The 27,691-nt window shown below is 39.5% G+C and overlaps 1 protein-coding gene across 1 annotated transcript in view; it reads right to left on the bottom strand.

The window, feature by feature from the left end:
- Nucleotides 1–27,691, bottom strand: part of HSD17B12 (hydroxysteroid 17-beta dehydrogenase 12) — a 97,820-nt gene that overhangs the window by 46,157 nt on the left and 23,972 nt on the right. The window contains 2 exon segments of the mRNA XM_027893691.1: nt 13,142–13,217; nt 17,678–17,724. Of these exon segments, the coding sequence (XP_027749492.1) occupies nt 13,142–13,217; nt 17,678–17,724 (123 nt within the window).

Below are 27,691 nucleotides of genomic sequence, written 5' to 3'. Positions count from 1 at the left end.
CAGCTGCATTGTTTAAAAATCCCCTGAGAGATGTTGCTATGTCAAATGACGACGTAAATAGCATTAAGCCCCTACTGCAGCAGCAGTCTTGTGATCGCGTCAGAAGAAAATCAAGTTCAATGTTGGGGGGGGGGTGAGGGGTAGAAATGGTCTATTTTTGAACACAGCTGTTATTATGTGTAGCATACACATTTGGTTTTTTACAAGACAGAGGATAAAGGGCAACATTAGAGGCACACCTAATACATTAAAATGGACTGGGTGGGCTAAGCCCAAGTCACGTACCTTACACACATGTCATTTTTAACTGTTTTGTGGGATCTCCAGCTGTCTTCACTGCCACTCAGATGCTTCACAAAATGCAAGTTGCTTAAAAGACCCAAACACCACTCTCACAAATTTACTCAATTGGTACTGTCCTTTTTATACTAAACACGCTTCATTAGGATTGTTACTCATCTATCTTCAAAGCCTTTTGAAATCACTACAGGGATACTGAGAGGACGACATAAGGGAAAAAAAATCTGAAGACCTAATACTATAAATAGAAAAAAAATTCTATACTATTCATATAAAACACTTCTTCGAGCCTTTAGAAAATTAGAACAAAGCCGTTACATTTAGGATGCAAGGAATACACCTATAAAAAGCTGCAGCACCCTTTGTGGGCAGAGGGCGCATAATACAGTGCCTAAAAACATGTGGAAAGTAGAAGACTGCCTACTGGTATGGCCAGAGGACAAGGTCTTTGTAAGGTTGCTCACTGCAGACACGCAAGGCTATCTTCCCCCAGGAGATGCTACCTGCTGACCAAACCCTCTCTCCCCATTTCAGGCCAGCTTTCAGGTATTCTGTAACTTCTGCATACCCCAAGCTCTGTCCCAGAACCTGTGATAGGTGGGATGATCCACTACCTCGGAGAAAAGAATAAAACGGTTCCATGTGAAATGACAATGCAAATAGCATTAAGTCACTCCCGTGTAAACTCAGTCTCGTAGTCACAGCACAAGGTGCAGAGGAGAACAGGTGTGCTCTGTTCTGTATGAAAAAAGGAAATGGGAATTTCACTGATCCTCAGGATTAAGATGCTCTCAAACAGATGGGCTAGAAGAGAGAGTAGAGCACATTCCTGTTTTATCTGCCAAAAAAACTCTGAGATGTAGCGTAATAGAGAAAGAAGCAAGCAGGCTATGTCCTAATCCAGAATATCTAGCAGTGTCTGGGCTATTGCTGTCCAAAAGAAAACCTGAAACTCCTTAATGGAGCTTTCAGTGTGAGGATCATGAGGTACTTGAGAGCCACAGGGAGTGAAAGCCAGTTTTTGCAGTCATAACTAGAGGATCTGAAAGAGCTGATATTACCTGCCAGCATGTCCAGCATTCCGGATAATATTTTAAGAAGTGAATCTAATGTTTTGTCTTTGGAACTGGTACTGCAAATGCTCCTTAATGGGAGACTGAGTATTACAACACCATGTTATCAACAGTTGTGCAGCAGTCAGTCATCACTTACCCACATGACAGGAAAGGAAATTCAAAAAATCTCCTTCACAATTATCAACTCTGACACACCAGTGTTTTAATTATCTCATTTACTAAAAAACTCAAGTGAGATCAGTATTGACCATATAAATAAGTTTTAACCTAAACATACACATGTCCAGTTACTTTACAGGGTCTGTATGACCTTAGCCAAGACCTCTGGTAATTTAGCAAGACATAAACTGTGCACAACAGTATCCTGGTAAACCAGTAAAAGCAGACATGATCTTCTGCAATCACACCATTGTATGAGAAATAAGTTGTTGACTATGAACAAAGTCTTGACAAAAACTTTTTCACATCTCTAGGAAGGCTGAATGAACCAAAAGTCACAATGGTGATAGAGGAGGATGGTATAAATGTTGTTCAAGAAAAAAAGGAAAAAAATGAATTTTTGCAGAAAATACTGAGCTGTGTTCTTTCTACGATCCAGACAGCAATCCAAGAATACAGTCAGACTGCAGAGGCATGTCACAGTCCAACAAAGTCATCATGAAAATAAAAGGCAGTACACAAAATACACATTGGAAGGAAGGGGAATGAAATATAACTGAAAAAAGTGTCTGTGGTAGAGAACTACTGACTTCCTGAGGCACGTTCCCATTCTACCCATTCCTGCACAATACAGGATGAGACAGTCTGGAAACAAATACACTATTTAACTACATTCTTCACACCATCAAAAGTACAAACGCTTTCCTATATAACCCCTTGAAAGACACACTACCTTCAGTATCCTCAGAAGAGCATTGAAAATAGTGTCTCAAACCTTGGTTAAGGTGCTACTTATTCAAAATAAGCATAAAGACACTTTACAGTCATTCCAGGTTTTACACAAACACTGACAAATGTTCATGGAATCTTGTGCAAACAAACTTTATTAGAGACTCAGTTTAGTATTTTAAAATCAGAAACTAAATTGCCAATTTCAGGAAATTTATTAAAGTGATATTTATGCATTCATACATGATATAATTTATCAATAGTTCACAGGAAAGGAACATCTATTCTTATACAGATGTGACATAGATGCTTACTTACAAATACAAGACCAAAGGGTTAATCTGCTCTTTAAGGAGGCCCAGAGGAGACCTCCACTTCTACCTTATGTTGGAAGCAATACCTCCAGATGATAAATAAAGTTAGTTTGTAGCCAGCAGGATCCTAAGTAAAAGATGCTGCAGAACTGCTGGGGAGGGGCAGGGGGAAGGCAAGGAGTAATACGCAGGGAAAACAGAATGGTGGAGCTGGAAATCATGCACTTCAGCAAGCAGGCACAACAGAGGCAGCAGAGAACTGAAGACAGAAAGGTAAGGAGAGAACAACTAAGCATCAGAAAGCACAAGCACACCAGTACCATCCTGAGGAACAGCCAACAAAACACAATGCTTACCTGATTTCTCATCTAGGATGGTTAGTTACAACTTCACTAGGTGAAATAAAAGCTTAATTAATTCCAGATATGTCTGATTTACAGAAAACGTATCCAGTGTCTTGCTATGCAAGGAAAATGCAGAGCTAAACTATCAGGCAAAGTAGGGCACACCTTAGCTACTAAAAAGATTCACATGCAAAATAGCACCACATTACCTAGAACACCAGAAAAAAAAGATCATGCAGGAATTTAAAAAAAAAGATGGAAAGTTAGAAACTACATTAAGCTATGACCTAAATAATGATGAGTAAAGACCTGTAAAATGGTTAGGAGGTAATCATCTTCCAAAAAAAAAATTTTTTTTTTGGAAGCTTGCAAATAATTCAAAGCAGCAGACCCTCTAAACTGAAATCTTGGTTGACGGGCTAAGAAAATGCCACGGAAGTTTTCAGACACACAAACTGGGCTTGAAAGAAGGTTCCCCCAGAGGATCAAGCTTGTGTACTTTGATGTGACAGCAAACATACACTAATCTGGTGGTCAGGAATAGCAGTTCAGTTTATCTAGAAAAACAGTGTCAGTGTTCATGAGGTCTGTGGTACAAAGTCTTCCTGGGAAACAGGAAAACTACAAGATCATCATTCCTAATAAAATAACACTAGTTCTTGAACCACCTGTTTCAAAGCGGTTTGCCACAGCAGCTTGAATTTGCCAAGAATATCAAAATAAATCTAGTCAACTTTGCAACAAAGAGGTTCAGGATTCAAGGCCCACATTGTAAGCAAGTACTGGAAATGGTTCTCTCAATATTGGGGAAAGTACATTAAAAACGCTTGGTAAAACTGAAGCACTTCGTCATTTTACATTCAAAGCCTCACATAAATATTGCCGTCACAGTGATGTGCTATAATGTAATGGCTTACAAAAACATAAAATCATAGAATCATAGAATCATAGAATAGATTGGGTTGGAAAAGACCTCCAAGATCATCAAGTCCAACCCCTGATCCAACTCCAACTAAGGGCCACATCCAATCTCTGCTTAAAAACCTCCAGGGATGGTGAATCTGGGAAGTCTCACTTGGTCTTTAGCTTCAGGATGACCAGAGATGCAAGCAAAGCAGTGGAAAAACAGCTTCATTCTTCACAGATAAAAAGAAAAATTTGTTTAAGTAAGGAGAATCAACTACATCCACAAATAAAGATGCCATCTCTCCGGTATCACTGCAGTGGCAAAACTCACCCTAATCCAGCACCAGTCACCAGAAGTAGAATTAGTAACCTTTCAATATAGGGTAAGAAGCTGAGAGATGAAAGCAAAGCATGAAAACCTCCTACTTTTTAGTACTGTATCTATGCAGGACAAAGACAAATAAGAATTTAAGACTATAGAGTGGCTGCTGATAGGTCTACAAAGTCTTTGGTTGGTCTTAGGGGAGAGCTATTCCTTTTGGGAATGCATTCAATTTGAGACTTTCAGAGTTTACAGAAGTAACCCACGGTGTTATGGATGAATGGAATCTGTTTTCCAGAAGGACCAAGTACTTTCAGACTGTTGACAGCAAACTGTTATTACACAGTGATATATTCACCCTTACAGAAGTATGTTAAAATCAGCTTGGTATAACAAGAGCTAGTTTTTTCTGATCATTTTGAAGGGTGTAAAACTCTGAACCTGTGTCCTGGCAACCTCAGGAATAGCTAAAAGGAAGCTCTGTTGCATCTCTTGCAAAGAAATGGCAAGCTGTTTCCACATAGTAGAAGAGTCCTGCCTACAATTTACCAGTACTTGCCATGTTTCAGTACATTTTTAGAAGCACGTGTGTATGCACATTTGGTCAAACACTACTTTCATTCAAGTGTACATGCAAGACTTCCAAGGAATTCCTTACATACTGCACTAGTTGCACATGTAATCGCATAGATACAGCTTCCTTGAAAATAGGGAATATTTAAAAAAATCCAATCACAAAGAAGTATAGAATGGGTAAAAAAATGCCACACTTTATTCAAAATTGTTACAATTCTGTTAAACAAAGTTTCAATACACACAGACATACGTAAGTCAGTTCCTCACTGCTCAGCTTTCAAAGTCCACATGGGAGAAGATGGCTAAGCAAGCCAAAGTCCACAAATCCTTGAGCCACAAGGGCATGTAAGTTTTTCATATGTGTATGCAGTACTGTTACTATAAAACATAGGAAAAAAACACACTTTATTAATCCTTGCCTCCATTTGCTCCCCTCTGACTCCGATTACATCAAAATATATTACAATTTCTGAGATATACTAACCAAGTCAGAAAAACATTCTGAGCAACACACAGGATCAATCAATAAGCCCATTCACCCAAATATTATGCTCAACACTGTAAGCTTTCCTAAATCAAGCTTGTTCTAATTACAAAGCTAACTAAAAACACAAAATCAAGCAGTCTGTGAAAAACAGCTGCAGAGGCTGACAGCCAGGGGGGCTGCACAGTCAAGTCGTTGCAATGTTTCCAAATGTCGGAGTTATTTCAGGCAGCAAGGCTGCTGATGCTCTGATGCTCCCCACGCACACCCCCTCGCCCCAGCGGGGCCGGGCACCAGAGACACCCACAGACACTGCACGTGGGGCCGTCCTCGTGCCATCAGAGTCATGCTTCCCCAGAATAGCACTGCTTCGCCCTTGTGTGGTTTTCCTTACCACAACCTCAAAATATCCACTATGGCTGAAGCTGCACAGAGTTTGCTAGGACACAATCCCAAGCTGTTTCAGAGATAAGCATAATGTGAAGCATGGGAGGGTTGCTATTGTGTGGCAGGTAGCACCTGAACTCCCATTCCTTCTCTCATCTTTCCCCAAAGTTATTTGTAAACCCCTCCGAGACGTTCTTTTGATACTCATTGAGCTACTGCTTTTTACACAGCATGAAGAGAGCTATTTTTAATTTACTAATTCATTTTAGGAAGGGCATATGGACTATTTCCCATAGTTCCTGTAACATTTCCTTTTCCTTGTCATTATTACTGCCTGTGACAGTGTGCACACTTGTTATGTATACTAATGTAAACATTTATTTGCAGAAAGCAATGAAAAATACAAGTCTAAATTCTCCAGCCATACAATTACTAGAACAGTAATGATTAGGAAACCAAAATAATTCACAACACATTTTTTTCAGATGCAGGCTCAACAGAATGCATTTCAGAATGACCAGGAAAAGTACTTCGTAAGAAGAATTTATGGGTCACTTTTAAAGACTGAAAGGTGTCACACCATGGATTAACAAAAAAAATTGTGCCCTTACTCCCAAGTCAATTTAAAAACATTTAAATCATGAATATTTGAATCAAAACAAATTTTAAAGGTGAAATAAGCTTCTAGGCTAATTCAGCATTATTTTTTATGTCTCCAGTACAGCATCCACAGTACAATGTTTATTGTAGTCCAAAGAAAGGCACTTAAAAGCAGTTTTCAGGGATTTCCGAAGTGCTACTTGGAAGGGAAAATCCCTTGTTAATTAGCCCACATCCAATGCCCAAAGTAGTATAGTATCCAGCTCAACATTGGAAGTGTGGCATAGGCTTAAGGAGTTACACAGCACGCCTACTTTTATCCATTAGTTACACCATTTTGAAAATTGTTAATTTCTCACATTCAAGGATTATTTTTTTTAAGAATCTGTTGTGCAAAACAAATCAACTGAGTTTCCCTTCTCTATGAAGAGCTACTAACTAGCATTATTTCCCTCACCAACACATATTCCTGAAAAAACTTAAAAGCGATTATCACCATTTCCTCAGCAGAGAAGTCTATCGGGGATTTTTACAGCTTTGACAGATAAAAAGGACTTGATGTAATGGAACTTAACCTGCTAAAGAAGTGACATGAGACTAAAATATACATTCATAGAAGGAAGTTGCAGAAGGAGGACAGCACTGTTTGCATCATCCAGTCCTTTCCTGTACCAGAGAGAGACTATTCCCTGCAGAGCCACTTAAAAGGCTTAACTTTAAGTCTCTTGACAATAGAGCTTCTGCCCATTGACTTAAAACAGATTTGCAAAACAGACTTTCCCCCAATCCAATGTAAAAACAATCTAGTACCTTTTTTTCATGTAATATTCTGCTTATTTTACACTGAAAGTGATAAGCAATATATTGCCACTTTCATGTTAACAGAAGGTGTTTAATGGCCCAGAGACCAGCACAAGAGCTCTTGTTTTTGGTATCCCTAAAAGCTGATGTTACAAACAGGCTGTTAGCAGAGATAGGCATTTAGTTTCTGTATCACAGAAAACACGAACTATTCCCCCAGCCAAGTACTGCCAGGCAGAAGCAGCATTGACCCTGAACGTTTGCAGGGATGACAATTCCTGATTGTTCAAAGTCGGGGTTTCAAAAGTGCCAAGTGAGTCATGTGCCAATCGATCCAATTACCTAACATGTAAAACATTTAAGACTCAAGATACCATCAGGTCCCAGAGTTAGTCCTGAACCTACAGGTGTAATGTACAGAGTATGTGAGGTGTGGAAGAAGCTACTTCTGCTGTAGTTTACATTCAGAAAAGGAAATCCAAAGCACCTAATTCGCATTTAAATAACCTTTACACATTTGTTTTCCTGGACTTTATGGATTTACAAACTATCATTAAATACTGCATAGAAGCACTCTGGCAGTGAGGTTCACAGCAAGTACCTTCTTTCTGGAAGAGGCTAACTCAGTCTTGCCAGGTGTGAAAAACCATCATCTGCTGGTTCCACTCTGTGTGGAACCCATGACATCGACTGCTGAACTTCCTTAAACTGGTTTTCATCCTTAAAACCAACTGTGATAAGTGGTCTGTTATTCCATATACTGACAGCCAATATGTAAACAAAGTCCTTTTGCAAGGATGCCACTAGTCATCTGCAGAACATTTTACTTGTGGCTTGTCCTACCATGCTGCTGCCTCAAAATTCTCCTAAAAGATAAAGTAGTTCAAGAACTGCATCTGTAGCTTGTAAGGCATCTGTCAAGTGTTTTCTGCATTCTGCTCAATTTCTTTAAATTAATCCAGGTAAAATTTCACTAAGAAAATTCAAGAGAAGATGATAAAAAAGGATTAAGGAGGAAAAAAAACCCAAGCAAAACCTGAGAAGCAGAATTCTTCCAAAAGAAAAAAATAAATTAAAAATAAGCTCCCTTTCCATCAGGGCTCATCTATTTAAATTATTGACAGATTATTAGAAATTAATCAGTCTTGAATCCTCTGTCAGCTCTCCACAATGTCTGTCAGCTGCTCCTTTAGTAACTGGTTCACTCAAAACAAAATCAGGAGAACTTTCTTTACTTCATCCAAGGGAAAGTTTCTTCAGAGATTAAATCCAAGAGCTTATTTTGAATGAAAGATCCTTATTGTACAACTTTATGTGAAAGGTAATTTCAGTGCATCAAAACAAGACCGAAATATTTGAAGCCATTTTGTCAAGTTCAAGAAATATATGGAGATTTCAAGTATGTCAAGCTTAACCTGACTCAGATGATAGAAGGCTGCAAACACATTAATTTACCTTGAAATAGATCACAAAAGGTCAAAATAACTGCCAGGTTCAGTTAGTCTTCAAGTTAGTGAAGCTCAAGCAAGTGAACCTTGTCATTTCTGTGCAAGAGAAGTAAGAAGATGATGTCTCCTTCCTCACAGAGTTTGTCTGCACTTCAACCTCCTCTATTAAATGCAAATATTTTTACCTGCCAACTCCAAAATGTGAGGAGGATTTACTGAGGCGCAGCAAGGAAGAAATCTCTGCCCTGTCACTTGCATTAAGGAGCAAAGTGCTCCAGGGTAGGTGCAGCTGAGAATCTGCAGGGGTCAGATTTGTCATAGGGGGCATTGCCCATTTGCAACAGTAGGTTACAGTAAGGGCTGAGGCACAAGCACAGCAGCGAGGATCAGGTCTGCTTCAGAATGCTGCAAACTACCTTGTTACCAAGAAAGCAGAAGAAACCTGTAAAACCCACCTGCTTAGGAAATGGAACATTTCTGGTTTTGGCACCACATCCCATTCTTGTACTCAAAAATCATGCCAGATTTATAAGAAGACAACAGTATAAGCAGGACAGCTATCGGTTTACAATCTACCCAAAATCTCAGGGTTAGGGAGTAGTTCAAGATGAAAATCCCAGGAAAAAGCAACTTCAGGTACACTACACACTGAGCTCAGCAAACATATTGGAAGGAAATAGTCACACAGATTTTAATTGCAAAAACCTATATTTTCTTAGAGAAAGACATGTAACAGAATCAAAGTTTTGGACACTAGGTTCTCAAACAGTACGAAAAGGTTTAAAGGACAATGTGTTTCAATTAAATGTTTGTTTGTGTGAATAAATAGGAAAATTGATTTTTCTCAATTCATAGAATTTGTTTGGACCTAATTTTATTACCTGGGTATATGCAATACTAAACCACAAACTTTAAAGCAGAAAATTCCTTTTTTAAAAAAGTTTTCAATTATATAGTAAATAATGACAAATTCAAAATCTCCCACGTTGCTTTTTTATGCACTCATCAAAAAGTAGACACTTAGACTTGCAAGTAGGAACACTACTAAGCTACAACTTTTTTCCTAGTTCTCACAGTTAATGCACAGCTCCACAACCTGTCCTGCGATGCCATCAGCTAACAATGTACAGACATATCAAATTCTTTTGGCAATTTCCCTATAGACACGTGCTCTTTAAAGTGTTTTCTCTGGTTGTCTGGTTTGCACTACATTCTTCATATTGCAGCAAAGTAGTTCTCAAGTCTTCTCGGAACACACCTTTCAGCAGCAGGGCAGTAACTGAAGCTGTTCTGCCTGCAAATTCACTCTGCTGGCACAGAGCACTTGAGATGTCTTGGACCATACTCATTAAATACAGCAAATCAAGGAACAGCCTTGTTATGCAGCAACAATAATTGTCTCCATTCACAGAGAAGTTTTCTTTCTGATCCTCCCTGAACCTTTGGAACCAGTGTTTAACGATGTAACACAACAGACACTTTAAAAAGGTGCTGAAACAGTGAAGCAGCGTGAACCAAACTAGACCAAGCATTTTGTATTATCTGTGTTTGTTCATGTCAACTTGATTAAAAGATCAAATACGCTTCCATAAAACTTAAATAATTCCACACAGTGGTAGTCTATAATGACTGAAGAGGAAATTCAAATTTTTTTCTTCAGTCTGTGGCCTATACTTTCTTTCTTAGGGAACAAAAAGCTGAATTTCTCTATCATGGCAAATCCTAAAACACCTAAGTATTCTGCAAAAAAATTTAGCTTTAAAACATGCTTGAAGACACATTGAAAAGTCTTCTAAAGTCTTTAACTACTTGTAATTAACCCATTAATTTTTGTTGCTCAAACTGAGCCGCAAGCTCAGAACATCTGTTGTTCCTGTAACATCAGTTCAGCCAGTTTAATGTGCATATCCACATTAAAAAAAAATCAGATCCAGGTCAGCTGGCATTTAACATGCAGAAAGATATATCACTATTTCCCTTATGATGGTGGTTATGCAACTTTCATTTTGTATATAGTTATCACTCCTAACAGAAGTATACCCTAAGAGCAGAAGAAAAGAGTCTTCTTAAACAGAATGAACTTATCTGATCCTCAAAAGCCCTCTCATTATTTGTGGCAGAGTGCATCTATCCATTCACTAGGATAAGCAGGACTGATCAGTCAAAACAAGAAGGAAACAGAAAACATGCACAGAATCACACAATTCAAAGAACTGGAATTAGTTAAACAGTTATTCTTCCTTAAAGTGATTTAGAGTCATTACTCAAGAGGAGAAAGCCCATGTCAATTTGAAGAACAATGGTGGGACTACCATAAGGAAGTTTAAAGCTACCTTAGGAGCCTGCAATGGAACCACTTCAACTTGTTACAGTCTTCACACTAAAAACCTCACCAACCTTATATGAACAGACTGCAGAGACCACATGAGACAATACAAGAAAATTCTGTCCAGCTAAAACCTAACCTAGAAGGATCTGAAAGTGCAACTGAGGCTTCCTTGATTATGCAGACTATCCTAATCCGTCATCATATGCCACAATGAACAAGGAATAGTTTTCAGTAGCTCAGTGTTGTCAAGTGTTCTGAAAACCCAACATGAGTCATTTCAGAATGGTTTAGAAGGGAAGCAGAAAAATGTTTGGGTGAGGCCTAAGAGTAATTACTAAGAGTAATTAAGAAGCAGTATTACAGGCTGCTTCACATAGGTACATGTACCTTTTAATCTGAAGAACTCCCCCAGCAGCTCTCATGAAAGTAACAAAAGCTTGAAGCAGTAGATTTATCTGTCTTGTCAGCATACGCTTAACTCCCAGGGAGGACGACATTTCCAGACTGTTACAGAAAGAGTTATGACCTCTTTCAGAAAGCTCGTCACTTCATGCATAGGTGTTTGATTCCAGAACAAGATATTTGTAGAAACTTCTATCAATTATAGCTTTACTTAGCAAAACAACTTTATATAGCACTGTAAGAAACGTGACTGCATATGCCCACATACACAGCAAACAACCATCCAGCTACTGCAGTGGAACACCAAAAAGATCACCTTGTTGTAGCTTCTTCGTGTATTTGCGGTAAGCATCAGTAGTTACATAGGTTACCTGAGCAGTGACACCTATACTGTTGCATTTACCCTGTGACTGTATTGACTAGAGCATCACAGGTAGGTCCAGACACTGAAACAACATCCTTAAATTCAGGATACTAATGAACAATACCAATTACTTCCAAATCAGCAGAAGATCAAACTTGATGACAACTTCACTCTAAGAAGGAATGCTCTCTCAAACCTAAACATACATAAACACAGAAAGAATTTTATGACTAGAAGACACTTTCATATGCCATCTTACATTGGACAAAAAAAAAAAATCAGAGACAGTGGCATTTATATCAACAGAACTGTATGCCCTGGTTTTCAGTGAACTAACATAACAGCTACTGTTAGGCAAGTTGAAGTCCATGAGTTTTTCAGTCACGCCTACATTCACTCAGCATTCCCTTATAACTTAGTACAGGACAGTGTGTTGAGACTTGACTTACTAAATTATGATTTAAAGTAAAGCACTAAAAAATTCACTGGAAGTTTTAACAAATTTAAGCCAAAATGATACATTTATCTCCTTGGAAAGAGAGCAGTTTTTAACAGTTTTCTGCGTTATGTACACAGACCATTTTAAGAAAGCCTAAGCAAGGCAAGGGAGGGTAACACAGAAGCATAATCTTAAAGGTTTCTTTACCCAACAATCATTATGCTGAGAAACCTCCTTTATAGTACACAACTCCCACTCCTGCTTATCAAAACCTTTTCACATGGCTACATTTCTCACTTTATCTGACATACTCTGCACAAACTAATAACCTTGCATGAAATATGCCTTAATAAAAGAGATATAGATTGGAAGAGGAATGCTTGTGTGTTAGATTATACTTTACTCTGATTGGAAAATCATTTGTCAACATGGGACTTGAGGAAGCTTTCTCCTAACTGATCCTGTACAAATATCCATTTTACATTTGTGATGGGAATACTCAAGTTGCTCCCTTATTTTTGCGTTACAGCCATTTACTATACACTTACTGAAGAAACAATCTCTAATACAGGTTCTTAAACTCATTCCCTATATTCCTATGGCTATGAACAATCATCATCTCAAAATAGCTTACAGCTCTCTAATCTAATCTTTGAGTAGTTTATTCAAAATAAACAAAAGGGAGGGAGGAAGGGGGAAGCTACTCACAATAAATTTGTATACTCGATAAGACAGCAAGTGACATACAGAACATGTTTTCAACAATTTTTGAATTACCAGGAAACTATCCTTATGGCTGAAGCCCAAACTTGCTTCAAGCTGAGGGAATATTCAGATGAAATAATGGCTACATGTATCTCACTTTGTTATGATTTTAGACAACTACTATGTAGGTAGGTAATATTTTGGTCTGGCCTGGTAAACTATTCTTATGGAACACCAACAGTCTTCGGAGTATTTACTCCAGAATTGAGCCCTATTGTTCTCAGAAGTTAAGTATGAACACCTATAAAACTAATCTGCAAGGCCTTTACCACTTTTATCTGTAACATTTGCACCGTGCACAAGAGCTGTATATATAAAAGCATGTATGAAATTCACATGCAATTGCATTTATTTATAAGCACGTCTGTAAAGTTTAGGGAAAAGTTTTCAACTCACTTATTTCGCTAGAAACCTGGTCCAGTTTTTCTTTTGACCTACTGATTAGAACCACCTTCATTCCACGTTTTGCTAACTGCAACAAAACAAAACAAGAGTCATTAGAATAGTCATAAATCACTTCCAAGTTAGTATCCTAATTTAAGGAATTGCAAAATTTATCAAACATCAATCACAGCAATATATGACCAGCAAGCCTGGAAAAATACATTTTTAAATAGAGACATGAAGGGGAAAACCAAGACAAATACTTCCATGCTATTTCTCACTTAATTCCCTTCACACTAAATTTATTATCTTCTCAGTCATCTCATACAGGTGGATAGGCACATTTATGAAATACAAAACCAACTGCAGATAGTTCACAGAACTTTTACACCACCTCTGCAAGTCAGAGCAAAGACATTATTACCAATAACGGAGTTTAACATGCCAAGTTAAGGTATCTGTGGTCATTTGAACACCTATGTTGCAACTCAATACTTCCTTCAGTAAGGCTCCACTCTTACTTTGTGATAATCATAGGTATAAAGGTTAAATTACTCTTGTAGCTCTTTTAGGGAAGCTATCTGTGGAACTTAACCTGTGGCCAGTGTACCCTGGTCATCAAATCAGACCCACTGCTGCAAGTTTAAAAATGGGATCTAACAAATCGATTGAAAAGTGTCTCCAGAAATACAGTTACATAACTGATTTACTCTGCAACAAAAACAATGTGACCACTGTAAGTCCCCCTTCCAGAGAAAAGTAGAAAAAATATATCTACAGCTCACAGTGATCTGCCTTTCAGACACTTAACACCTATATATAAAAAACAGGTGTGTTCTCATTGGTCAAATAAAACTCCTTCACTGCCTTAGGAAGCAGTTGAGAATGGCTCTCCAATGGAATGCAAAACAACAACAAAACCAAAACCAAACAAACAAAAACCCACACAGAAAAACAAACCAAACGAAAACAAAATGAAAAAAAACCCCACCCAACCAACCAAAAAAAAAAAATCACCCTAAAACCTCACAACATCACAGCACAGGAAAGCAACAACCTGAAGTGACTTAATCTCATCTATCTTTCTACCACAAGTATCCAGAGCAGTAGTGATTCTTCCAGAGTGAGGTATAAGAAAGTCCATCAGTGAACTCCATACTTCACTTCGACGTGTGATCTCTAAGCAGTAGAAATCTCATACCACATCTCGTGAACACAGAGTGAGGTGTGGTGAAACCAGAGATACAATAGGAACCACTAACAAACAGTTGCCAAGTTCAGTTTTACTGGTAACTTAAAAGCTTTCTGTGGAGGAAATGATACAGAGTTAAAAGGATGACTGTCTAAAATGGATGAATGCATCCACCTGCACGTAAACATCTGCCTCACTGGAACAAATTTTTCATAGAGCCAACAGTAGGCCTGGAAGGCACTGGGGAGAAGGGCATAACAGCACTCATCCCACAGGATCAAGGAAATGAAGGCGTTGATTACCCAATCTGTGAGGACAATCTGACAGTAATCTACTTAGAATCCAAAATAACTGTGGTACCATGAGGCCAAAAAGCCTTCCTCATGGGTGCAAGCTCCAGACTGCTGACATGCAGTTTGCTCTTTGAGCAGTCATGACCTCTGGGCTCTCAGATTGCTTTAGTAGCTACTTCAATTTTATGGAAAAGTATCCAGCTGTACTTATCTCAAAAGCCAAGGAAGTAAAGTGATACCAATTCATCCAGTCAGTGGAACCTCAACACATTTAGAGAACTTCTGCCACAAGAGCGAACTTGAGAGAAACCACTGCCATGTTCACACTAAAGGGATGCACTTTGAGAAGTACATCTGAAATCTGGAAATGGAAACCCATTGGCAAGTAGAGTTATAAGTACAGAGCACATAAAATGGCCAAGGTAAAACCCTGTAACTAGCAACAAATACCACTAAGAAAAGTAATCAAACTTGGAAAAGATACAGTACTCAACAGCAAGTTCAGTTAAGCAGTTTGATGCAACCAATCAATTTCTGTTGAGCACTTTGACTTCGCTGGTAGAGATCTAAAAGGAAACAGAGTTATCAAAAGTGTGATAATGATCCCTGAGATCTCAGTTACCAATAACATTTTATATAAGAATCAAGGAAGACCCACTTGCTTTGTAGATAACCTGTCATTATATTTGTTTCTCTGGCCAATGTCCTTAGGGTCCTGAGAAAGCTGAATGAGAAGACCTTAAAACTAAACATAAAAACTCAAGCAAAGCAGTAAACGTTGGGAAGATACTCCTGTAGCCTAAGGAATGATGTAAGCAAGAATCACCATTCTAGCAGAGCCAGTGAATGTAGGTGTTTGATTTCTCTAAAAGCCATTTTAGCGACTACCATATTTTCCACTTTGGTAGCAAAACATAGCTGCTGTTAAAGTCCTTTCTCTCCAGGGTGGAGAAGAATGACAATAACAGCCCACCAAAGCGAAGTTAAAGCTCTTATTAGAGTAGGCATAGCAAGACAATCTAAACATGTGATACTAAACAGATATGCATAGCAGAGTGCTGCAGAATGCAGTGGGATCACAACCTCTAGTTTATCACTAGCATACATCTAAGATTAATTTTAACTAATGATTTTCAAAAGTAAACAGTGGACAATGATAGAGGGGCAATAAATAGTGGTCTGGTGATGATAAAGACATCAGCACTGAGAAAAGAATAAACACCTTAATACTGCAAGAGTGCAAAAATTGTTCTTCCCTTGGAAAAGGAAAGCAAACTACAGAGCAGAGCATAACCCAAGAATCCACAAACCCATAACACTCTTCCATCACCTTCTGGTGAGACCATGTCAAACTTTCAAAGAGGCAATTCTCAATGCACAGTTAAAATTCTCACAAATTCCTCCAAGGAGAAGGAAGCTGTCTGCATGATTATAATCACAGCCATCAGGGCCCAAGCACCTATATGCCAGTGGCATTTATAGTAACCAGAAGGGAATTTCCAGTAGAAAGCCAAGACTCTGCTGGCAGTCTTCTGAAGATATCTCTAGAGTTAATTTAAAGACTGAGAAGTCTTTTCAGGTATTCCACATTTCACCCTGCATCCACACTTAACTTCATGAAGTATTTTTCATCCATCTAAGCTGTCATAAGATGGATTTGTGTTTTATTCTAAATAAATACATAAGTAACAATGATAAATACAACTTATGAAAAGTGTGTTTCATTCTGTAGCCAAAGAATGAGTGTTTGTACCCTTTGGGGTGCTCTGTGCCTACAGCAGCCACAGCAAAGCAGCTGTAACAGGCACTTTTCCCATCAGTATCTCATACTTGTGATAGTTTTCCTAAGAGGGGTTCGAATGCAGGGGTCTGCCAGGACCACACATCATGTTCAAAAGCAGCCCAGTTCTTAGAGACATCCAGACAACATAAGCAAGCTGCAGTTTTATTTCCCTTGTAATTTAACATACAGATCTTGAAATTAATCTCCCATGATGTTCAGGGGTGTCTCCCACGCCAGAGGACTTTGTCCTGACAGTGCTACGCTGTGGGCACAGTGACCTCCTTCCAGTTGCTCGAGGCAGTTAAATTTAAGTGTTGCATCATTTGCTTCAGTGCCATGTAACTGGAATACTGGGCACATATGAGCTGTCAGCAATACGCCAGTATCAGGTGCTACTGGGACCAGGTTTAATTCCTTTTACACCCAGCTCCACTTTCACCCAGAAGGATGAGGTACTACTTTCTGCACAGTAAGGAATTTGAGGGCTGGGGATGAAGGTGGCAGGCCACATAGGAATGATGGGAAATCTGAAGGGCAAGGATTACCCCTGAAGAGGAATGCCACTTTCCCCGTGGGCCTCACAAAACAAAACAAATAAAAAAGATCAAGAAAAAGGGAATCTCTCACAGCTGATCTCACACAAAGTCATGCTGGTATTTCAGAGAACACAAAAATGAGTACAGACAGGTTTACTTTGATACTAATACTGAGCTGAAAATTATTTTTGCTATAAATTGCTGTAGTCGGCACTATTTGTCATGATGTTCTCTGGGCTTATAGGCTAAATTGCCCCATACTAACAGGCACTTTCTGTCTTAAACAATACATTTCAGTACCATATTTGGAGCCCACATATCCATCAAGAGCGAAAGTACAGCAAAAGAGAGAAAGGTAAAACCCAGTTTCAGAGACTTTATGAACTAGGGGAAATAACTGAAACATACTGCTGGCAGCTAGAAATGCCATTTAGTCAGTGCTCAAAAATACAAGAGGAAATACCAAGGGTGGCAAAAGTTAATTATTTTAACAACTAAAAATGTTAAAAATAAAAGCTTTAGGACAAGGTAAGGGCCAAAAATATAATTCACAAATAGAAGTAATTAACAAAAAGGGATACAACTTTTGGTTGATTACCAGAGGAAAGCAAGGCAGGAGACGTCTTTCTCCGGAGATATCTGTCAAGATATCGTATGTGGATATGACCTGCTGCTTGACAGAGTTGAGATAGGATGGCATCTTGCTAAGGATCAAGACAGAGTTCAACTAGTAAGAATTCTTACCTCTTCTGCATATGCTTTTCCAATCCCATCAGTAGCTCCTGTGACCACTGGACAAAAAAAAAAAAAAAAGACAAATCTACATTAGTTGCTTCACAGTAACTGCAATGGTGTGTTCATTAGTAAGCTATTAAAGTACTCATTCCAGACAGAAACATCAAAGTCTCTACAACAGGTGTACAACTTCTATTAAATCCCTTGAAGAACTAACACTTAAACCTTTCCAAAAGCAAGAAAGGAGAGAAAGAGAAGGAGTTAGTAGCTCAACGTGTTTCAAGAATCAGATTCGGCACCCCTTCTTATGCCAGTCCTCTGCCCCAATACACTTCTTCAGAAACTTTGCAGACTAAGATTTCCAATTCATTTAGCTAAAAAGAGCTCATTTATTGTTATTAAACCAGCTGTCAACTTAGTTTTAAATATACAGTAAAATAAAAGGTATCAGATTTTAGGATATAGAAAACAGGTTTCTGTTAGCGTTTCTCCAGCACGTTTCAGATCCCTGTGACCAATGTGCTCACTGGCAGCAAGTATGAGTAACTGATCCAGCCATCACTTGCAAGCTGGGCTTCTAGAGCTTAAACTTTTTCACCCGTGGGTGACTGGATCTGTGTCAAGCTTCAAGTCTTTCTAGGATTCTTTTCCACAAGCTGAGAAGCTCTGAATGACTCAACATGCCATTAGTTTGACAGATTATTCCAGGGCTATCACCACACTAGTAGCTGATCATCTCAGTAAACAGCAATTCCTCCATCCAGAAACTGCTTTTCTATTTTTTAAGCAAGTACCTTCAGCACTACTTCCTTTTTCTCTCAGCTTTTTCTTCGTACCAAACCAAATGCCTACACCTCATGTTATTTAGCTCTCCTGTCTCACCTCATTCACCTATCTCTGCTCTCACTCTCCAAATGGCCACAAAATATATCAGATTTTTCTGTCTGTCCTCCTATCAGATCAGAAGAGTTTGGTTAGTGCTTCCACTGCTTATGCTGAATGTAGGCATGGTCAAATACTTGGGCTTGTTTAATGTTTCAGAAAAGTGCTGATGAGTTTTGGTTCAACTCCTAGGTCAAACTCTACCTGAGTGAAACTCATAGCAGACAGAAGTGTCATCTAGCACTGGGGTTCAGCAAAAACTTCCCTTTGGGGCACTGTGAGGAGATGTGTTTGCAGATGATTTGATTAGTTACTGCTTGCAGATCACCTATAACAGCTGGCAGCAGCCCAAAGATTTCTGTTGGAGTAACAACAGCTAGGAAATGCTGCAATTTCAGTTTCTGTGCCTGCCAGCTACAAAGAAGTGGATGTAATAACAAGTGATTCAACTGCCAGTGAAGGTCCTATTTGAGCTTGAACGGCCAGGCAAGAGTTCAATAACAGGCTAAGAAGGAAAGATCCAGGCATGTTCCTGATTTCAAGATTTACAGATGACCATAGATGAAGGTACATAAGTATGTTCATCCTACCTGTTTATCCCTTCCCTAGCTTCAAGGTTTATTTGCAAGATGCCGTAGCTCCAGTGTGATAAGGATACGCATGCACACTGAACACACAGGATGCTCTGGCTAGCAAACAGAGCTCTAGCTGCTACACTGTTAGCATCAGTGAACTTTACTGAGAAAACCATGTCACAGTGTTTTGCTACTTCCTATCCAGCCACCATTAGGGAAGTCTGAGTAACAGTTTTGTCACAGAAATAAATGCACGTATAGAAAGGTGAAGCAAGGGTCCAAATGACCAATAAAAAGCAGACATCAGGGAAGAATTCAAGAACACATTCCCAGGAGTCCACTTCCTGCAACCAAACTCGTACCAGTATCGTTACCATTCAGCCAGAAAGCACCACAGTCCTGCAGAACAGCACCACCCCCTTCGTTCGAGGACTAACAAGCTTCAGTTTCAGCCTTGCTGATCTCAGATTTCACGTTATGCATTATCACACAAGTCAATATTGCTTCAGCAAAACAATGAAACAAATAGGAGAACCGTGAAAACACATACCAGCACCACTCCCTGTTACACTCAGTAGCTGGACAAGTTCTAAGCTGACCCAATCTGGAAAACATTCAACTTCAAGGACTTGGTGAAAGGGGCTGTTTCCTTCATTATAGTTAGTGAGGCGCCTAAAGAAGAGCCATTCCCTATAACACAGATAATTTCTTCTCCTTACAATTCACAATTTATGGACTTGGCATTTTTTTCTCAGATAAGAAGCTCAGCATTTTAAAATACTGTTTTCTGACACTGCAAGTTGTTCCACTTCTAGCAACTGCAGCCAAGAATGCAATACATGCTCCACGAGGCAGTGACTCCAAAAAGTACCTGTGGCCCTTTAAAGGCTTAGGAAAGCACAAGTAGTTTCAGTCAAGGATATTTACTCATTTATTGAATCCATTGCTTAGGTAAATGGTAATAGAATCGGCTGGAGCACAAGACATAATCTGAAGATCAAGGATTTCTAACTGAGGTGTGAGTGAGTAAAAGGATGTTTCTTTACCCTTTATAGAACCTACTTCAGACTAAAATAACCTGTAGTCCAGAGGTTAAAGTACCCTCTAGAACAGAAGAAATTTTTTAAAAATTCTAATGTATGTAAAAAATTACAAAATTCCCCCGGGGAAAAAAAAAAAAGTGCTTGAGCTATCACCTACAGAAACAGACTCCTAGCTGATACACATTACTGTTTTGCTTCTGCTGCACATAAAGCTAATAGTAAAGTAATGGTCAGTCTTCGCGAACGAAGATCCAGGGAAGGTCTTTCCACCTTCCAGCCTGCGCATTGGATTTTTTAGGTGAGACACAGTGTGCGCGGAACTGAGCCCACCCTTTAATCCTGAGGTTCATCTGCCGGGGCCAAGCAAGCTTGGATGGTGGCAGCGAGGTCCTCAGGACGTAGATGGATTGCCTTACAGGGCTAACGAGCTCCATCTGCCCGGGGAGTGTCCTAACCGGGAATTGAACCCGGATCTTGGCGTTGACAGCGCTGCGGTTTAGCCACTGCACCACCAGGGGCACTCACATAAAGGTATAGATCAGAATAAAGTATGAAGCTAGTTTTTCTTAACAATGAGGGAACTCCTCACAAGACAACATAATACCATAGTTTTATTAGTGGTTCCATGTGGAGAAGGATACTGTCTTCTGCTCCATCCTCCACACCGTCTTTTTTCAGGCCACACTTCTCTTCCTAACGCCCTTAAAGACAAGCCACCTGGCTCAGCTCCCTCCCATTCTAAGCTAAAGGATTTCCCACCAGCAGCTGCACTGGTGCAGAGGGCACTGAGGCACCAGTGAACTGTAACGGGAAACGTACACTAACACAGACCTGTCCTGCTGCTGAGCAGTAGCACCCAGTTCAGTCAGGAAGGTCTGGTTACTGCCAATTTATGGGATCCAGTGAGTAGTTTAGTGGGTCAGAAAGGCTGCCCTGACAGACATCTGCCAGAGCAGAAGCAAAACTTAGACCCTACGTTATAAAAGTACAGAAAAGAGATGGGGTACAGACAACTGATTGGACCACCATCACGAAAGTCAAGATTCAGCCACCTTATCTTCCTCCACATTTTGCATTACCTAAAGTTTGTACATTAGCAAGTCACTTAAAATTTTCATGCTGATTACATTCATCTCTAGTTTCCATACTGGAGCCAAATGTTGCAGTTTTAACTCCAAAGCTGTGTCAGTTTAACTAAATTTCTACTATCAATTTGATGTGCTGAAGCTAGTTTAACTCCAAGTGTGGATTAAGCTTTTGAATTCTGTTTCTTCTATAACTGCCTTCCAACAAAAGTTACAAACTGACTGCAGTTGGCAGAGCTTAAGGAAGGCAAAGTAAGTAGGATAGGAATAAGTTATGGTCTGTACAAGAAAGCTGCATCAGCTCCTAAGTGTGATTATACACATTTATTCAGTAGTCAGACTAACTGTAGTAGCTTCCCACTTCAGCCATCTGCTGTCTCCGGAAGAGAAGCAAGAAGAGTGCCCAGGCAGCTCGTGTGTGAGCCCACCAAGTAAATGTTTGTCTGAATGGAAGCTTATACTGAAGCATCATCTGATTTTTGACAAAGAAATCAACACCCATCTTCACCTTTTCCCCTACAGCACCAGAAGTCAGGGGACAAAAACCAAGTAAAGTAACGTGACAGTAACATGACATTCTCTGAAAACAGTTCATTCTTAATAAACCAATACATGTACTTGCATTGAAGTGGAGATGTGCTACCCTGGGAAGTTATCACTAGCCAGAGTTCAGGAGACACAAGGTATTTTGCAAAATAGTTAGCACCACCTCAAAATGTGCTTTTTTTGGAAGTAGTATATGTACAAGTAGAGAGTTGACACATACAAAACTACATATTCTTTCCTCAGTCCCAAAAAATCTGCCTAAAAGCTCCTGCTCTGAGTCAGAGTCCACACAGCCTGGCCCCAGTGAGTACAGCACACTGAAAGAAACAACTCCTGCTCTTCTGGATAATAACACTTTGGGTAAGACTGATTTCATCCTCTAGTCCTGGCTTTCATTTCAGTTTTGCATGAACAGTCTTATATTCCAGCTGATCCTACACTATTCAAAATGGTAGACAAGAAGTTGGAAAGCTGATAAAACATCTATAATCACTCATACTAGCCAGTAGTGTACTAGTATAAGCAACTTTGAACCCACAAATGCTTTGGATACAATATTAGTGTGCAAAACCAAACATTCAGTGAAGTACCATGGCCTCCAAACAATAAGAGCAGTATGGGGCATCACCTGCTCACACTGCTGGAGAAGGTTATGCCATCTGTAGGCTGTAGAGATTTCAACTACCATTGTATATATACAAGCCATCAGCAAAGGGACTCAGATCAGCAGTTACATTTTTTATTATGGTATTACCCTTAATACATCATGGAATTATTTCCATAAATCACCAAAATCTTCACCTTAGGACAGTATATTTTTGCTTTAATGACTGTGCCACAATTTTGCTTCCTATATGGTGTGAGAAGAAAAAAAAAAAGACCACACACAAAAAATCCCTCCACTTTGAGTTTACTTATACATCTCTGACCTCTTACAGTGATCTCTCCAACTTAACATGCAGCTACAGAGGCATCCACCACAGCCTCTACTACTGGAATAGTTATTGACAGGCAACTCACTAATGCTCTACCCCTTAATACCACCTAGCTATCTCACCTCCAAGGGTTTCACAGCTTTTGTCATATATACAACAGATATGATGCCATTCATAAGCATTGGCAACATTTCCTGTCCAGTACCAAACTCAGGGCAACCCTTGACAAACATAGGGTTAAAAAAAGTTAAAAAAACTCACCAGTCAGTGAGATGTGTCATCTTGCACTGTTATTAAAAAACCATAAAGACCAAGCACCAAGCCTATGGAACATATGTAACGAGCCAGTGACTTTAGTCTAGAAAATTAACATGACCAGTGCTACATGACTTCAGGGAATAAAAATGTAGACTCTTCTCAAGAAGGCTTACAGAGAGCTAAATAAGAAAATGTTTCCGATAGCACCTTCATCCTTCAGAAATCCCAAAACACGAGAGATAAAGTACCACCAATGGTGTGGGGAGCTTACATGTTCTTTCTGCTTGTAAGAAGAAACAGCCATCGTGTTACCAAATAAGAGGTCACCTAGAAAACATTCGCCACCTTCTAAGAGGTATACTGGATAAACACTCCCTGCTGTTAAAAAAGGGACTACCATTCCAGAGCCAGGCAAAAGCTGCACCGAGCAGCCCGTGACAGTCTGTTTTGTGACTGAAGTGAATATTCAAGGCCCAGAAAGAACATTTTAACCTGCTTTTTATGCAGCCAGGTCATCTTAAAACAAAAGCAAAGAATGGTGCAGTAAAGCATAAGGCAGGCATGTAAAAATTATCTCCTCTCATGATGAGAGCAAGGATCAGCACTGACACAGGGAGAAGAAGCAACAGCAAGCATAGAAAATTCTACTGCAGTTCTGCAGAGCAATCACTCTGAAACAAGATTATAGATTCGTGACTCCCCAACTCAAGGTTAGACTACAGCGGGAAAAAACGCTTAAGGAGATCAAGCCTGCCTTCAGATACAAACACACGTTTTCCACAGCAAAATAAACTCATGAGATGCCTAATGCAGATAAAGCATAGAATACTTTTACCCATATTGCCTCTAGCAAACAGCACCAGGCATACTCCTTGCACTGCTTTGACTACCTGCACAATGAAGCTAACAACTATTATGCATGTTCTCTACTAGTCTCTTCAAACTACAAATTCATTTTGTTTCAGCCATCTTACTGTGTTCATTCAGAACAGCCCAAGTTTTTAGGCAATCTTTCAGTGTGCTGCAGATGCACTCATGCATATCACCTACCTAGGAAGAATTCAGGCCATTACCAATGTTATTCTCCCTAGACAGATGTGGGTCCAGCAATTTGGGAATACCTATACTCTTCCTGTCAAAAAATTAAGCTAACTAACAGATCTCAAGGAGGGTAGCTTAGCTACATTTCTGATCCCCTGAGAGGCATTCAAATTTGATGTCAAAATGGCCACTGCAGAGCTAGTCTCTCTGCTACATCCCTCATTCACAGAGAAGAGCCATCCCTGTCCTGCAAGACTGAATCCAGCTACGAGCAAGGGTCTGTCACAGCACAGTATCTGGCTGTAGCACACAACATAAAGAATAAACTAAGACCCTATATATCTTGTTAAAGCAATACAGTTGAGAGAAACTTCACAGCACAGCTAACCTTAGCACAGGTTTAAAAGTACAACACATAAATAACTGAAGACTCGAGACTCTTCTGCTACGAAACATGGAGGCTATATTAAGAATATGACAGCTCCTGGGGAAAACAAAAGCTGGCAAGGGGAGAAAAGACTATCCCTGCTTGGCATCAAGCAGTGCTTCATTTATTACAGATTTATATAAATCATTGGCATTTGACCAATACCAAGCTTCTAGATTATCTCCAGCCAACAAAAGTACTTCAGTCTGTGCTGGTTAAAAATACTCTACTTTTTGTCCTCAGCTTGCTAGGAATGGCTATTTTTAGTAAGAGTCCAATCAACCTTATCAAAATCAAGCATCAAAAATAGATTGGAGAAACACTGGAAGCATATGCTATTTTTAGCTGCTGTCTATCCCTGCTGTTAACCACAAATTCTGACTGCACAGACCATGCATGAGTGCTTAGTTATTCTAGGCAGATCTTAGTCGTGACCCTTTTTTTTCCCTGAACACCTGAATGCAGAAAACACTCGATTGATTAAAGATTAATACAGCCGCAAACTATGACAGCTGCCTTTCGTCTGAGTGCTTTTGGGGGGGGGGGGGTGGAGAATATGAGATGACAGAGAGCTTGCATCAGTAGTCCTCTTGGGGATCTATTACATGGAAAGAATATTGCTATTTCAATTCCCTTTTGTTGCTAAAAATAGCAGCCCCAATTGATTCAAGCAAACAGGGCACCGGCTTAGCAATGCCAAATTTAGAAACCACTGAAGTCCCAAAGAGTGAACGCTAACGCAGCCTAACACATGCCAGCTCATATTTAACAAAGAACAAAGAAGATAAGCATGCCGGCTGGAAGTTAATAAGACAGCAGCAACTCCCTGCATTTTTATTAAATAAAATCAGAAAACTCAGTGCAAAAAATAAGACAAACTTCACATATATTCTCAATTTAACTGCTGAAATAGGAAGCCTCATCAGAAGGATCTGTATGCTGAGCTGGAATCCTAGAAATTCTGGTTTGTTTCTTTTTTATTTTTTTTTCATATAAAGAGGGTTTTTTCTGCACAAAGGAGCTAAGACGTAATGGTCAGGCTTTGAAAAGATAGGCTACAGACAAAGGTTCAATTCCCAGAACCGAGCACTTACTTGGTAACAGCTTGTGTCTAGGAGCTAGGACTGTGGGTAGAAAAACATTCTATAAATATCACAGCACTGACAAGTTCCCATTTCACCCAGAACTATAGCAAGAAAGGGTTTTGGGCAGTCCATTCGCAAGATTCTTTAGACTTGAGAGCTAGAAGCAATCTAGAAATCCCAATGAGAAAAGCATACTGAAGAGTTCATGAAAGTCATGGGCAACCCTCAAGCAATATCAGTTCCAGTTGCCTCTGTGGGAGCTGTCCCAGTTCCAGGCTGGTTGTCCTTTATGCATCTATATTCAAGTCTTTGCCATGAGATCTTTTTCTCCTGTTAGTCAAGGGCTGCTCTGTTATGGACATGGGAATCTACACGAGAAGGGGAATTCCACCATCCTCTTCGGAAGCCCCCACCCCATCCTTGGCTGCTTTCAGGCTTTTGATCCAGAAAATGTCAGGTGAAACCAAGAGTGCCATGAACTTAACTTCTGCAATATATCAAGGAAATTGTTCTGATCATCTGCTCAAGTCAGTCCAAGTTGAATTGAGTACTTGCAAGGGCTACAGCTGCCTTGTGCTCTATATGACACTACAGTAATAGTTACTGCATACTATTAATGTTTGGTAAAATCAGTTTCTCTTGTGTTCATCATTGTGAAATACATGACAAGATACTGACTGTCATGGCAGGCATGACCAGGCCAAAAACCCACATGCATAGGGGTCGTTCAAATTACCATTTCTGGTTCTTCCTGCCTCCAGGAGGGGGCGAATTCAACACGAACATTTTGAAGATCAGATATCTGATGACTGGCACCACCTGAAGGCTTTCAGTATGTTTGCCACTGGAAACACACCTAGGTAAGTTACTTTTCTGAGAAGGAACTAAGCAGCCAGTAGAAGAGCCTCTGGGTTTGGACCTTGCAAAGCTGAAAGAAGACTCCACTAAGAAGTCACTAGAATAAATTTCAGATTTTTTTTCCTCTTTCACTGTGGTTGGCAGAAAAATAAATTCAAGTCAGTGATGTGGCAACAAAGAACCAAAACTTGCAAGCAGAAGAGGATAACAAGTAATTTGGCAAGCTATGAGCAAATTCAATTCAAGTCAAAGATATGCAAGGTGTCCAAATAATTGTGAGCATAGAAAAACTGGAGATTGGTATAAAATGCAGCACCCATTTTTAATCAAAAGACAAACTGTGACAAACTTCTAAAAGGTGTGATCAGTTTAGACAAGAATAATGCTCCAGACCCACAAGGCAAAAGAAAAACATTTTATATGATGATCATAAGGAACTACAACTATGAAGGTGATTCCTACCAACCATAAGAATCTCAGAATATCATCAGAAGCTACCTGGAGAGGCACCTACATCAGTTCAGACCAAAAAAAGGAACTTTATCAGGATAAACCCAAATCATTACTTACAGTCCTCAGGGACTGATCTCAGCGCAAGTCCTGTTCAGCATTTCTGCTAATGACCACCACACAAAGATGGAAATGCTTTATGAACTTCACAGACAACCTAGCTAGTGAAAATGATCACAATGTCACACTACAAAGGATCAGATGGGTCTACAGACCAAAGGAATAAAAACATAATATTGCCAGATATTACACAGTAACATAGTCTCAAGTGCATACCTTGATATTTGGTACCACTAACTTTGTTCAGAGTTGAGGTGACCATTATAAGCAGAGGAAAAAAGCTACCTGGGATGCAGCAGCTGCATATAAAATGGTCTGTACACTGCCATTCTGATGCAGTTACGAAGGCAACTTATATAATTACTGAGGTGCTTCCCATAGTAATAGAAAACAATAATAAATTAAGTAATTTAAATGGGAACAGCAAGAAAAGAAGAAAGGAAAAGGAACTGCTAAGATGATTAAGAGTCATCACTTCTGGGAGATGAGTTTAAAAGGAGTTTGTCTGCTCTTTATAAGTTCATGTAGTATAATCACCAGGAAAGGAGAAGTTTAGGTCAACGTTAGGAAGAAGCTCTAAGTTGTTCACAAATAAGACTGGAAATTAATATATCTAAACCGGGGAAATAAACCCTGTTTCTGAGTCTGAACCTGGGGCAAAGAACCAGACCTGTCGGAGGAGCTCTGAGATGCAGGACAAGCCAGAGCTAACTCTGGA

Source organism: Empidonax traillii, unplaced genomic scaffold (assembly GCF_003031625.1).
Source record: "Empidonax traillii isolate 1590-97213 ecotype Southwest subspecies unplaced genomic scaffold, ASM303162v1 scaffold402:size526523, whole genome shotgun sequence".
NCBI lineage: Eukaryota > Metazoa > Chordata > Aves > Passeriformes > Tyrannidae > Empidonax > Empidonax traillii.
The sequence above is the reverse complement of the archived record's forward strand: the minus strand, read 5'-3'. Positions and strand labels throughout refer to the sequence as shown.